The sequence below is a fragment of the Scatophagus argus genome, chromosome 14, assembly GCF_020382885.2.
Source record: "Scatophagus argus isolate fScaArg1 chromosome 14, fScaArg1.pri, whole genome shotgun sequence".
Lineage (NCBI taxonomy): Eukaryota > Metazoa > Chordata > Actinopteri > Scatophagidae > Scatophagus > Scatophagus argus.
The window spans coordinates 222,608-235,829 of NC_058506.1; the positions used below are offsets into that span (position 1 = coordinate 222,608).

Sequence of the window (13,222 nt, forward strand, 5' to 3'; positions counted from 1 at the left end):
TCCTATCAATTCAATTCAGTTCAATTTCGGCCCGCAAAGGAGAACCACCCCGCCGATAGTCGGTGCACAGAAGAATGACAGGCAGATGTCAACAGCAGACATTGGGTTGGTCATAGAGCTGGATGCAGTTCAACATGAAGATCTGGATGGAGAGATACCTGCAGAAAGATACAGAGAGAGAGAGAGAGAGGGAGAGACAGAAAACTACGAGGAGAACTGGACACATAGTTAGTGACATAAAATAATGAATTGTATGTTAATCTGACGAGGGGAGAGGCTAGAAGAGGAAAAGGAGGACTGCTTGGTGGATCATGTTTGTGTCCCCCAGCAGCATAGCTATGATAGAGATTTAAAGGTTAACAGTTAGTCAGACCTATTCTACCTGTGGCTATATGTATCCCATATGGCCTAGCGGTTAGGATTCCTGGTTTTCACCCAGGCGGCCCGGGTTCGACTCCCAGTATGGGAACTTCCCTTTGAGGCAGTCGTGGATCAGCGGTTAGGGTGTCGGACCCGTAACCAGTGGATCGCTGGTTCGATTCCCTGTCCCGGTGTCCATGGCTGAGGTACCCTTGAGCAAGGTACTTTCCTTTCCTATATCAAGAAGTGAGTGTAACTATGCCTACCAGCCCTACACACTTTGTTTGAGGCTAACTATATGCTTTACTAAACAGAAAGGTTTTAAGTTTAGTCTTAAAAGTGGAGGTGGTGTCTGCCTGTCGAACCCAGATTGGCAGCTGGTTCCACAGCAGGGGTGCCTGATAGCTAAAGGCTCGTCCTCCCTTTTATGAATTCTGGGAACTGCAAGTAAACCTGCACTCTGTGATCTGAGTGTTCTATTGGGAATGTATGGGAATATTAAATCCTGCAGGTATGATGGGGCTAGTCCATTTAGGGCCTTATATGTAAGTAGGAGAATTTTAAAGTCTATTCTGAATTTTACTGGAAGCCGGTGAAGAGAAGCTAAGATGGGGGAGATATGATCCCTTTTACTGATTCCTGTTAAAACTCTAGCTGCTGCATTCTGGATCAGCTGCAGGCTATTAATAGAGTAATTTGGACATCCTGGTAATAGTGAGTTGCAGTAATCCAGCCTAGAAGTAACGAAAGCATGGACAAGTTTTTCAGTATCACTCAGAGAGAGGACGCTCCTAATCTTAGCAATATTACGGAGGTGAAAGAAAGCGGTCTTAGAGGTCTGTTTAATGTGATGGATAAATGACACGTCCTGATCGAAGGTAACGCCGAGGTTCTTCGCAGTCGTACTGGAGGCCAAAGTAATGCTGTCCAGAGAAAGAATATTATCAGCTATTCTAGTTCTAAGATGTATAAGGTGAACAGGATCGGCCCAAGTACTGAACCTTGTGGAACACTGAGGCTAACCCTTATATATGAAGAGGAAACATCATTAACGTGAACAAAGTGAAATCTATCTGTTAAATATGATTTGAACCAGCATAGCGCAGTCCCTGTGATCCTAATCTCATGTTCTAATCTGTGTAATAAAATGTTGTGATCTACTGTGTTGAAAGCAGCACTGAGATCCAGTAGAACGAGTATGGAGACAAGCCCACGAGGAGGTCATTTGTAACTTTAACCAGTGCTGTTTCTGTGCTGTGATGGGCTCTGAAACCACACTGAAACATTTCAAACAGACTGTTCCTGTGTAGGTGATCAATTAACTGATTTGCAACCACTCTTTCAAGTATTTTAGATAAAAATGGGAGGTTGGATATCGGCCTATAGTTTGCTAAGATGTCTGGGTCAAATGAAGGTTTTAAGCAAAGGTCTAATAACAGCGGCTTTAAACGCCTGTGGTACATAACCTGTTGTTAAAGATAAGTTGATCTGATCTAAGAAGGAAACGCCAATCAAGGGAAAGGAGCTTAGTTGGGATGGGGTCTAAGAGACATGTAGTTGGGTTAGATTTGTTAATGCTGGAGGTCAGCTCGGGGAGGTCTATGGGCAGGAAGCTGTCCAGAGATGGAGTAGGATTAAAAGAGGTTTCTAGAGATGGCACTATATCGGCTATTCTGGGGAGATCTTTATGGATTTTTTCTCTAATGTTATTGATTTTATTGGTGAAGAAACTCATGAAGTCTTAAGCTAAGAGCTGCAGGAATACAAAGCACAACAGAGCTGTGACTCTTTGTCAGCCTGGCTACAGTGTTAAAGAGGAAACGTGGGTTGTTCTTGTTTTGCTCTATTAATGTTGAATAATAGGCAGTTCTGGCTTCACGAAGGGCCTTTTTGTATGCCAGTAGACTGTCTTTCCAGGCCCTCTGGGATTCAACTGATTTGGAGGAGTATCACTTCCTCTCCATCCGTCTTGATGTTTGCTTCAGTGTTCGTATATTTGAATTATACCAAGGAGCTAGCCTCCTATGATTTCTAACCTTTTTTTTTCTGTGGCGCAACCATATCTAAAACTGTGTGCAACGTGGCTGCAGTGTTGTTGACAAAAGAATCAATTTCTCCAGGAGTAACATTTAAATCAGTACGCTCTGTTGTACTGGTACTGGTGCTGAAGGGAGCTGTGATGGGATTGCATCCCTAAATCTGTCTACACTATTCTCAGAGAGGCATCTGGTATAGTCAGTTCTTTAGATTTTACTGGATTGTAGCACAACATTTCACCGGCTTAAACAATCATCATCATATCATAATCAAATGGTGGAATCTAGTCCAGAGATTTGTGAGTGCTGCTGCTAGACAGGTGCATGAACTGAACAACAGGATCTAACTAATGAGGCGATCAAGGCTTTAATGCAGGGAATGGTACAACAAATCAGGATGGCAACCACCAGCAAAATCATTAGCAGGGGTGTCAGTATCAGTGTTACTTTCCATCCTCCCTTAGTCAGTCAAGACCTCAGTCTCCATTCTTTGGAGTCACAGTCTTTGCTTCTACAACAAATTTTGTCATGGGTTGCCCTCAGTTTGCCCTCTTTGTGATCTTTACTGATGTTTCCATGCTGAGAAGGATCTGGGATGGCCTGTTCCAGTTCCTCCTCCTCAGTCCAGTCACCTGGTTGCCATTGGTTGGGCAAAAGGGGTCTCATATGGGCTGAGGCCATTTCTGCTTCTTATCCTGGCTCATATGTGCATTAAAACCATTGGTAGTTTACCCAAGTTTAGCCTGTCTCATCACAACATTTGACCAGTTCATTTTTCAATGTGCCATTTTCTCATTTTATGGATCTTCCACTGGCTGGGTGATAGGCACAGTGGTGTCTCTTGTCAAAACCGAAAATACTGACCAGTGCTTTCAAAGCAGTACTTGGCATATCATGGTCACTGGAGGTGGAGATTGAAATTTCCCATCAAAAAATTATTTCTCTGCCCTCACCAGGTATTAGTCCAATGAAATCCATTGCAAGTGATCAAAAGGTTGCCGTGGAGGTGGATGAGTCCTGCCTGCATTGTTGGTGGCAGAGATTACACAATTTTGACCAAATGTTTTGGAGAAGGTGTGAGTGTGTGGTTGTCTGTCTTTGTGTGTCAGCCCTGTGACTGACTGGCGACCAATCCTGGGAGTACCCCGTCTCTCTCTAGTCAGCTGGGATAGGCTTCAGCTCCCTGCAACCTTGATCGATAAGCCGTATAGAAAATGAATGAATGTTTGGGAGAAGTTAGAGAATCCCCTTATATTTCACCCCCTTTTGATACATGCTCTTTCTTGTGTGTCAACTTTGCATGACAAGGACACAAGTGTGTGGATAAACAAGCTTTCCCATTCCCAAGAACAACCTGCTCATCTTCCAAACAAGTCTCTCTTTGGGAGTGCCTCTGCTCTGCAGTTCCTGCAAATCAACTGTAAGTGTTAGTGGTCATGGCAAAAGACAGAGTAGTGTGTTTTTGTTTAGTGGCTGCCTTTCTCACTGCATCTGCTTTGGCATTTCCCTGTAAAACAAAGTCAAGGTTATTTGTGTTTGCATCAAATGGATAGATAACAACCTGTGTGGGTAAGAAGACAGCATCAAGAAACGCAGTAAAGTGAGATCAACATTGCCAACATTGTCACATGATGCTATCACAGCTTTTTCAGCAGCTGGCATAGCTTTGAGACAGGTATGTACTATGTAGAGTCAAATCATGAAGAAGAGCAAGCTACAGGTCTTTTTCATCCCCCATGGTCCTGAATCAGTACTGAAGTCATGTTTCTTTGCCTCAGGTTTTGGGATGACTTGAATGGCTTCAGTTTGTTTGGGTGATATGGTTTTTTGACTTTTTTGCATGGAATGATCTGTCCAGCTTTGAGAAGGGATTCAAATAAAGGTTCAATGCCATCAACTCTTTCTTTTTGCAATGGATATTGATTTTGGCATGGTCTGTATGAGAACTTGCTGAGTGTGACACCCAACTCAGGAATTTTAGAGACATCTTTCACAGAAATGCATTTTTCATGAAACAGATCAGATAGGTCACCTTTACCTCAGTGGTAATCAGTGTCTAGAATGAGCTCAACAGTTCCAACAGATATTAGATGTGCATTGTGGGCTTTATGGTGTCATGATTTAATTTACTTTATTAATTCCAACCTGGGAAATGACTTCTCTGTATTTAATCCTTCACTGATCGAAACACACACACACAACCTGCAACATGCAGTGAAACACACAGGAGCAGTGGGCTGCATCAATATTCTCCCAATATATTGGAGGTTAAGTGCCTTGCTCAACAGCACATCAGCCGGCTAATGGAAGGGTGGGGACATTATCACTCCACCATACTCAAATTTTTCCTCCCCATCCGGTGGGGGAATCGAACCAGCGACCTTCCGATCACAAGCCGCTTCTCCAACCTCTCGGCCACGGCTGCACCCCATGATGTGTGTCCTGCATCCTGCATCAGAGTGTTGTTCATAGACTTCAGCACAGTGTTTGGACTCTTCCACTGATAATCATATTGATTTCGTAGTGATTTCATTTTGTTCTCTGTGCGTGTGTTTTCACTTATCTGTTGTGTGAGATGATATGTGGTCATAGTTGTTGCACCAAAACCAGAAGAACTGTCAGTGTCGTCATCTCCATCACTAGTCAGTCGACCTCTGTTTCTTTGTTTTCAGGACAGTCTCTGGCTCATTGTCCCATCTTTCCACACTTGAAACACCATCAGTTGTGCTGTGTACTCAGCTCCTTGATTTTGGACTGAGGGGAGGTGAGAAATGGCATCTTTCATGTCACTCAATGTCCGTGGTCTGTAAATTAGCTGGGAGTCAAGTCTCCTGTGGTCACCTTGACCATTGATGTCAGTGTGGTGGAGTCATCTGGGCTGAAAGATGGCAACTTGTCGTGTCATCTGTGGGGGAGGGGTGAGTTGTGGACAGCAGTTGGTAGCTTATGATGGAGGTCTCTCTAGACAGACAAGGAGACAGTTACAGAAATATAGACAGGACCTCCAAGCGACCAGGTAGGCTGGTTTTTGCACCTTGTGGTTGTGCTAATGTCAAAAGGTACAGACAAAGAGATGTATGGGCTTATGGCTGAATGAGATAACAGACTATTAAAAAACCACTCCGCAGATGCATGGTACAGCCCAGGAGAGTCAGCTCATCCGGACAAGGCTTGGCTGTAGATCCGCCTCTCAAGGATAAGGTACAAACCTTTGAGGACTCAAATGTTCACATTCTGGACAAAGAAGGCTGATGATTTTAGAGAGGTGTGAAAGAGGCCATCTGTCTCCAGATAGAACAACCATTGTTGAACAGAGGGGGTGGCTTGCACCACCAACTTTCAGCCTCCATATCTAACACCATGTTCAAACCTAATGGTGTCCAAAAGTACACTTGGCACTAGGATGCCCTAAGTCACAGGTTGATAATTGACTTTCTTGACACTCAGGTGAAGAGAGGAGCAGAGCGGTCAACTGATCACCACCTGGTGGTGAGTTGGCTCAGGCTTAAGAGGATGCTGTATAGATCCGGCAGACCTAAATGGACTGTGAGGGCTTGCTGGAAACATCTGGCTGTGGACCCTGTCAGAATGGTCTTCAATTTCCACCTAATGCAGAGCTTTCACTGCATCCTGGGGGTAATAGTGTACATGGAATCCGAGTGGACCAGGTTCTACATCACCATTGCCCAGGCAGGTCTTTGGGTGGTGGTCAGAGGGTTGCAGGTGCTAGTCATGGCGGCAGTCCGCGATCCGGCTGGTGGACACCAGTGGTGATGGGTGCTTTCAAGCTGAAGAAGGAGTCCCAGTGAACATGGTTGGCACGAGGGACTCCAGAGGCACCTGACAGCTCCTGGCAGGCCAAACACAATTCAGGCAGTCGGTGAAGCAAAAACCCGGATGTGGAAGGAGGTTGATGAGGCTATGGTGCAAGACTTTTGATCAGTGTCGAGGATATTCTGGCAGTGACTCAGGAAGAGGAAGTGGCACTTTGTTAACTCTGTATACATTGATGATGGGGAACTGCTGACCTTGACTGAGGATACAGTCAGACGATGGAAGGGGAGCTCCTTAATCCCACTGGCACGTATTCTGTGGTGGAAACATAGCCAGAGGACCCAGGGGTGGGCTCTCCCATCATTTGGGCAGAAATCGCTGAGGTAGTTAAACAACTCAAAGAAGGATGAGATCCATCCTGAATGTTTGGAGGAGGAGAAGGAGGAGGTGGCATGCATACATGTAATATCCCCAAAAGTGAAGGAAACACGACTAGGTGCTACTTTTGACTTCTGTTTTTACTGTTTATAGACAGAGTCCTTTCAAGTAATCTGTTCTGTCACAACTGGAAAGCCTCCAAATCAAACAAATGAAATGAGCAGTTCAGGATTTTCTGTAGTCAATCTCAAGGGATGAGCAACTGCCTTAGTAAGAACTAAAGCAGTCGTGGATCAGCGGTTAGGGTGTCGGACCCGGATCGCTGGTTCGATTCCCCGTCCCGGTGTCCATGGCTGAGGTACCCTTGAGCAAGGTACCTAACCCCCACTGCTCCCCGGGCGCTGCATGCGGTCGCCCACTGCCCCGGGTTTGCTGTGTGTGTGTGCACGTCACTTGGGTGGGTTAAATGCAGAGAACAAATTTCGTTGGAGTGAGTTCCCTCCAATGACAAAATATGTCACTTTAAACTTTAAAGTTCACTCCACTAGATGGTGTAAATTGGACATCTTACACTTTTTCAAACCCCTCCTAAACAGCTGGCCTGATCCTCATCAAACTTGGTCAACGTGTTTATATCAACATAGGGATCTTAAGTTATCACTCAGTCACTCAGTGCTGCTTGTAACTTTAATGTTCATTATGATATTTTTTGATGTTTTCCTACATGTGAGCGAGACGTAATTGTAGTGAGCAGTTGAATATGGTTAGCCACGCCAGTGATGGGCTGTGCTTTCACAACCCTGCTGACCAAAGGCCAACTCCAGCTGTGAAGGACAGGGGTGGAAAAAAAAATTAAACCCTGGTTAAAATTTACATTGTTTTATCTGACTCATATGTTCTATACCTTTGCCCCTATAGGGCATTGACATGTTGTCTAGCATAGTAGGTAACTGTAGTGGACACTGTTATGTATACCATTATGTATGCCGTTTTAAGCGGCTGGTAACCTAAAACTTAATTAGTCCACACCCACAGTGCTGAGCAGTAACCCGATGAGCTGAGGAACTAGCAGCAACAGGCACTCAGACACAAAGCACACAGCTTTGACTGAGATACTAGCGAGATAGTTACTTTGCATTTATGTTTTAGCAATTTAACAGAGTTGTTTATTTTTGTATTTATTAGATGAGAAAAGATGAGATGAGATTAGATGAGAAGAGCTCATTGAATGCAGTCAATGTAGTCAGACAGTGCACATTCATGTGTTTCAGAGTGACTTTGCAGGGACAGGGGTGGGATTTTTTTTGGGTGAATACTTCTATTATCTTCAAAAGTTGCTGTTTTCCAAAATCTTACCAATGCCAGCTTTAAGTTAAAAAAATTAAAAAATCCATCATACTTTCCACTGCCCAGCCAATTTTCAATTCTTCTTGTTCTGTATTAAGAGAACTCACCATTTCCTGACATACCAACTTGCATTTTCCTGTTGTCTCATGATTGTGTTTACCTACAGATGTTTCGGAAAAAAGCATCTTCCTCCTTGAGAATGCGAAGAATAACTGAAAGCACTAGATGTAATAATTTTTTTTTACTCTGTATAAAACAGTGTAAAATTATATAGTTGTTAACATTCAAGGTTGTTGGAAGAAACCACATGAATATAATTGCAGATCCACACTGCCCTTAAAAAATTAAAGTTCTTCTGCTGAGTGATTTATCTGATTTTCATTGGCTGTAGGACAAGACTGGTCTGAATTGAGAACATATTATCCTCTTTGGATTTGGACAATACACAACGATACAACAAATACATCTCAGGTGGTTTCAACTTTGACAACGTTGGATGTTCAACTGGAATGATCTTGCTTCTTTTTTTAACTCTGAATGAAAATTTCCAATAAAATTTCTGGGGGTCAGCTGGGTGTGTTTCCAAATCAGCGTATTTTTTTCCTTGCAAATTTGTATTATCCTCTTTTGTACCAGTAGCCAGTGGGTTACTGCCTTTTTCATTTAAAGTTAAGAGATCATCTTCCCGTTCTTTTGACAGTGTATAGAGTCACTGTAATCATGTGTGTCTGGGCATCAAAACCATGTAATTACTTAGTCCAAGTTCGGCAATGTAGTGTGACTGAAAGCAGTTTTTTTTTATGACTGATGTGGTGTCATACGATTATATTTTGGTTGACAAAAACATCAAGCTTTGCTAATGATGCTAAAATGATCTATCTATACCCTATCTATTTGGGGTGGGGGTGGGGTACTGGTGAATGATTCGTGTGCATCTCTGGCCTTAAGGTTTATTGTCCTTTTCTCTCGTGTTCTCTCTTTTCTGCTTGTATTTCTAGAATAACTTCAGTCTTTACTGTGTCTCTTTACATTCTTTCACATTTTTCATCCTCGGATGTCCACTCACTATACTGCTTCCTTTTTTTCCCACTCATTTTTTCCCCTCTTCACCCATTCAGGGAATATTGACCGTGGGCGGAGTCTGTCATTCCATGAGGTGCGGGGTAAGTGTGAGGCAGAGATGAGGGCCGCAGTCGAGGAATCATCGAACAGCAACAACAGTGCTGGGGGTGGCAGCAACACTGTCCTGCAACGTCTCCTGCAGGAGCAGATGAACCGGAATTATGTGCTGCAACAGCAACAACAACAAGGAGGAGCAGGTGGAGGCGGTTACTCGGGGCAAGGACAGGCTCAGGGACAGGTAGGCCCCCCTGATGATCACTCCATGTCTTCTCACATTGCCCGTCAGGAGCCCCAGGGACAGGAGCTGCAGACGGACAACAGCCTTGAGAAGCTAGGCTCCACAAGAGTTGGAGGAGGGGGTGGAAGCAGTGGAGGAGGAGGAGGGGGTTTAGGGACTGGAGGAGGAGCAGGGAGCAGTAGTGGAGGTGGGAGCAGCCAAGGGCAGTGTCTGAACTCAGAAGATCTCCCTACATATGAAGAGGCAAAAGTGCAGTCACAGTACTTTCGTGGCCATGGTCCTCCGTCTCAGCCTCAGCAGCAGAACAACCAACCCCAACAGCCTTCTCTCCCTGCCTCAGTGGGTACTGCTTTCTATGTCACTGGGGTGACTAGTGCCAAGGTACGTACTGAAGGCCGCCCTACAGTACAGCGAGTGAGTGGTGCAGGAAAGGTGCACCAGGATGATGGGCTAAAGGACCTTAAGCAAGGACATGTTCGTTCTCTCAGTGAACGACTTATGCAACTCTCCTTGGCCACCAGTGGTGTGAAGGCCCATGCTCCAGTCACTAGCGCCCCCCTGTCCCCTTTGCTTCCCCCACCAGGGTCACCAGGTGACTACTACAAACCACAGCATCGTGGGCCACCTCCAGACTACCCCTTCAAAGGATTGGGCTCTCCCACCAAGCAGCAGGAGGCTGGAGGCCATTTTTACCAAGAGCAGAGAGGGAGGGAGCACTTGAGGGAGGTGCCCCATGTCCGTTACCAGCCCCCACCTGAGTACGGCTCATTCAGGTAAGGAATACACCTACACAAAGCCATGAATCAACACACATGTATCCACAGCAGCTTCATAAGGTGTTTTAGTCACAAATATTTTTAAAATATACAAAATGCTAACAAAATGTGTCTCCATGTAATGTGAAATGTGTGAAATATATGTACAAAGCTTCTGAGAGACTTTTAGCTCTAGTTTTAGTTTACAGCACATTTGCTGTTTGGTGTGCCCAGACCTGGACACATGAGACTTGAGTAAAGTTGGGGTCTAGTCTTGGAAATAAGGACTTACAACTTAACTTGGACTTGTCTTTCTTGAGACTTGATTGCCTGAAAACTCAACACAACTTAAGACTTGCAAGCAAAAAGATGAGGAGGCTTTACTTGAATACTGAAAAATTTAATGCTACTCAATATAGGTATGCATTTTGGACTTCTGCCAAACTGTAATGAAAATGGGGTTCAAGGTTTGGTGGACACAGCTGCACACATACTACACATTATATAGATAAATTGAAGTGCTAGAAGCGAAGGCCATTGGATAACTTTAGGTTATTTCACCTTTCATCCAACAACCCCACTAGAGGTTAAATAGCTGGATCTCCCCTTCAGTCTCAGAATGAAGAAGCCTTTTGGGTGAGAGGTGAAGCTACCATGACCCGGATGACTGAGAACATACATCAACATAATATTCAACATTAATATTAATGCATGTAATGCAAAACTAAAGTTAACAAGGTTCTGCCTGGACAATTTTAGCCGTAGACTGTTGGTAATGTACTAAAATCAGTCCCGCCATGTGTCTTGCTTGTCCCCCAGACAAGATAATTTCAAATTTCCAAAGGCTGCCCTCCCCACCTTCATTTGCCATAACACCTGAGGTGTTAAGAGAATTATGATATTATACCTAAAAGTACTATAAAACTACTGTTATTTTTACAGAAATAACAGTACTGTTATTTTTACAGAAATTTTACTTTTTTAAAGTCAGTTAAAATGCACTCTGAATAAACATTACTGCATTACATTTTGGGCAATATGGTTGGGGTTATGATGCCACTGTGAAATTAACAAATTCAATGTGTCATTCATTGTCAAACTAACAAAATCTAGTGGATCAAGATCATGCACCCGAACCCAAACCGAAAACAAAGTCTGTTCATAGAAGGATTTTGCAGCCTGTGCATACACAAATTATCAATTACAGACATACAATATTCTTGTTCTGTATAGCCACACATCAGGAAAGAGACAAAACTGAGACAGCTAAACACATGAACACATAAATAAATAAGACAAGCTTGACATTGTTGTTGGTACAGAAACCAATATACAAAAATATTACAACTACCACTGTGCTGCAAAGAGAGCTGTACATTTATGCAGCAGAGAGCATACACATGCAACTACCCTAAGAAACTCAACACCAGTTTTCCTGGAAAACAAAATAAAGGTACATATAGGGCGAGTGAAAAAATATACAAAGTAAAAATTACGGGAATATTTACATTTAAAAAGACTATGCAAAAACACCACAATATTTACCTTATTTCATTTTTTTCAATTTATTAGTAGTATAAAGTCAGTGTATTGCACGAGGAGATGGGGGATTAATCCACAATGATTTAATGAAATTCAGATTGTTGTGGAGAGCATGGGGTTTGCCAGGAGCAGTGCTGGTTGTATAGTCTCAGCAGCAGAGAGGAAGGCTTTGCGGTAATGCTCTTTCACACACTTGGGGTGAAGCAGCCTGCCACTGAAGGAGCTTTTACAGTCTGCTCTGGCACCAGTCTGCTCTGGCCCCTCCTATACAGTGCAGTGGAGTTGTTTGTCCAGTCCAACTTGCTGTTGAGGTTAACACCCAAGTACTTGTAAGAGTCCACCATCTCAATGTCCATTCCCTTGATGTTCACCAGTGTTGGGGGTGAGTGTCCACACAGGCGGAAATCACCTGGTCTGTGGTGAGGGACGTGTTGGAGCAGGGGGGGTTTGTTCTGGAGGGAGTGGGGATGGGTTTATGGCAGACAAAACAGGAGGGAACGGCTGTGAGCTAAAAGTTGTGGAGTGGGGACTGGGACTGGGACAGTGTGCTTGGAGCACAAGGATTGGGGGTTGCAGCAGAGATGGCTTGGTGAGGGGAGGTGGAGGTGACTGATCAAGCCTTTTAAAGAATAGGTTCAGATCATTCACTCACTTCAGGTCCCCAGCAGCCTGGGAGTCAGTTTCCTTGTGGCCTGAGATTGTTTTTTAGGCCTTTCCAGAATCTGCTGATGTTGTTCCACTGCAGCTGCTTCTCCAGCTTCTTCCTGTCACAAGCTTTCTCCTCCCTGATCTTCTTTATAGCTCCCTCTGGACAGCCTTCAGCTCCTCCTTGTTTCTTGACTTAAAGACCTTCTTTTAATCCTTAAGTAAGGTGCTTATGTCAGGGGTGGTCCATGGTTTATTGTCAGAGAAACTCCACAGAGCTGGGTACGGTGTTCTCCACACAGAAGTTGCTGTAGTCCATTATACAGTATGTGAGACTGTTCCAAACATTTTTGCCCAACAACAAGACGTACAATGTTTCTAAATTTAGAGATGTGCCACGGCTCAAATAAGTTGTTTTTTTTTGTTTGTTTGGTTTTTTTACTTTTGACAGACCAAATTATTGTTGTGAGGGCAAATAAACTGCCAAAACTGGAGGACCCACCTAGAACCTTAAATAGTTTTTTGGTTACAATTTGGTTTTCAGTTTTCAACAGAGTTTTGGATTAGGCAAGAATGGCGTATCAGAGTTGCTTCATAGTTTTGCAGTATATAGATTTATAAGAATTTCAGCATCAGCTGGTGCTGATCTCTGAAAAATGCTCCACTGCTTGGTCACTTCTTGTGTCTGGTTACTTTGATCTCTGAAAGAAGTTTATAAAAATGTACAATGATGTAAAGTGTCTCTAACCAGTGTATACCACTAAACCAAGGAAAGATACCAGGACTGGGCTTTCCTGTAAACAAAATGTATTTATTTGCTTCCTGAAACACTCCCTAGGGATTACACAACATTACTGCTTGCAAGGTAACTGACCCCAATAAAGCAAAGCATCTCTAAACTGACCATTAGCAACTGTGATTGACTTGCTTCTCTGCCAAAAAGATACAGGAGGATCACAGGAGTTTGGGGGCAAAAGCAATGGAGAGAGCTGCGGTGAATTGGCACAAGTCTCACAAGTCAACAA

At 43.7% G+C, this 13,222-nt stretch overlaps 1 protein-coding gene and 1 non-coding gene across 8 annotated transcripts in view; both read left to right on the plus strand.

The window, feature by feature from the left end:
• The window catches only part of amot (angiomotin), a 57,055-nt gene that overhangs the window by 20,363 nt on the left and 23,470 nt on the right, over window positions 1-13,222 (plus strand). For 4 of the 7 annotated variants that reach the window (XM_046410097.1, XM_046410095.1, XM_046410098.1 and 1 more), the window contains exons 2-3: window positions 8,062-8,122; window positions 9,014-10,028. In XM_046410097.1, coding sequence (XP_046266053.1) covers window positions 8,062-8,122; window positions 9,014-10,028 — 1,076 coding nt within the window. The remainder of the gene's footprint in view (window positions 1-8,061; window positions 8,123-9,013; window positions 10,029-13,222) is intronic. The other 3 variants (XM_046410100.1, XM_046410102.1, XM_046410101.1) reach the window with 1 other exon arrangement.
• On the plus strand, window positions 398-469 carry trnae-uuc. The gene has a single exon. It is a non-coding gene; the product is annotated as a tRNA-Glu (tRNA).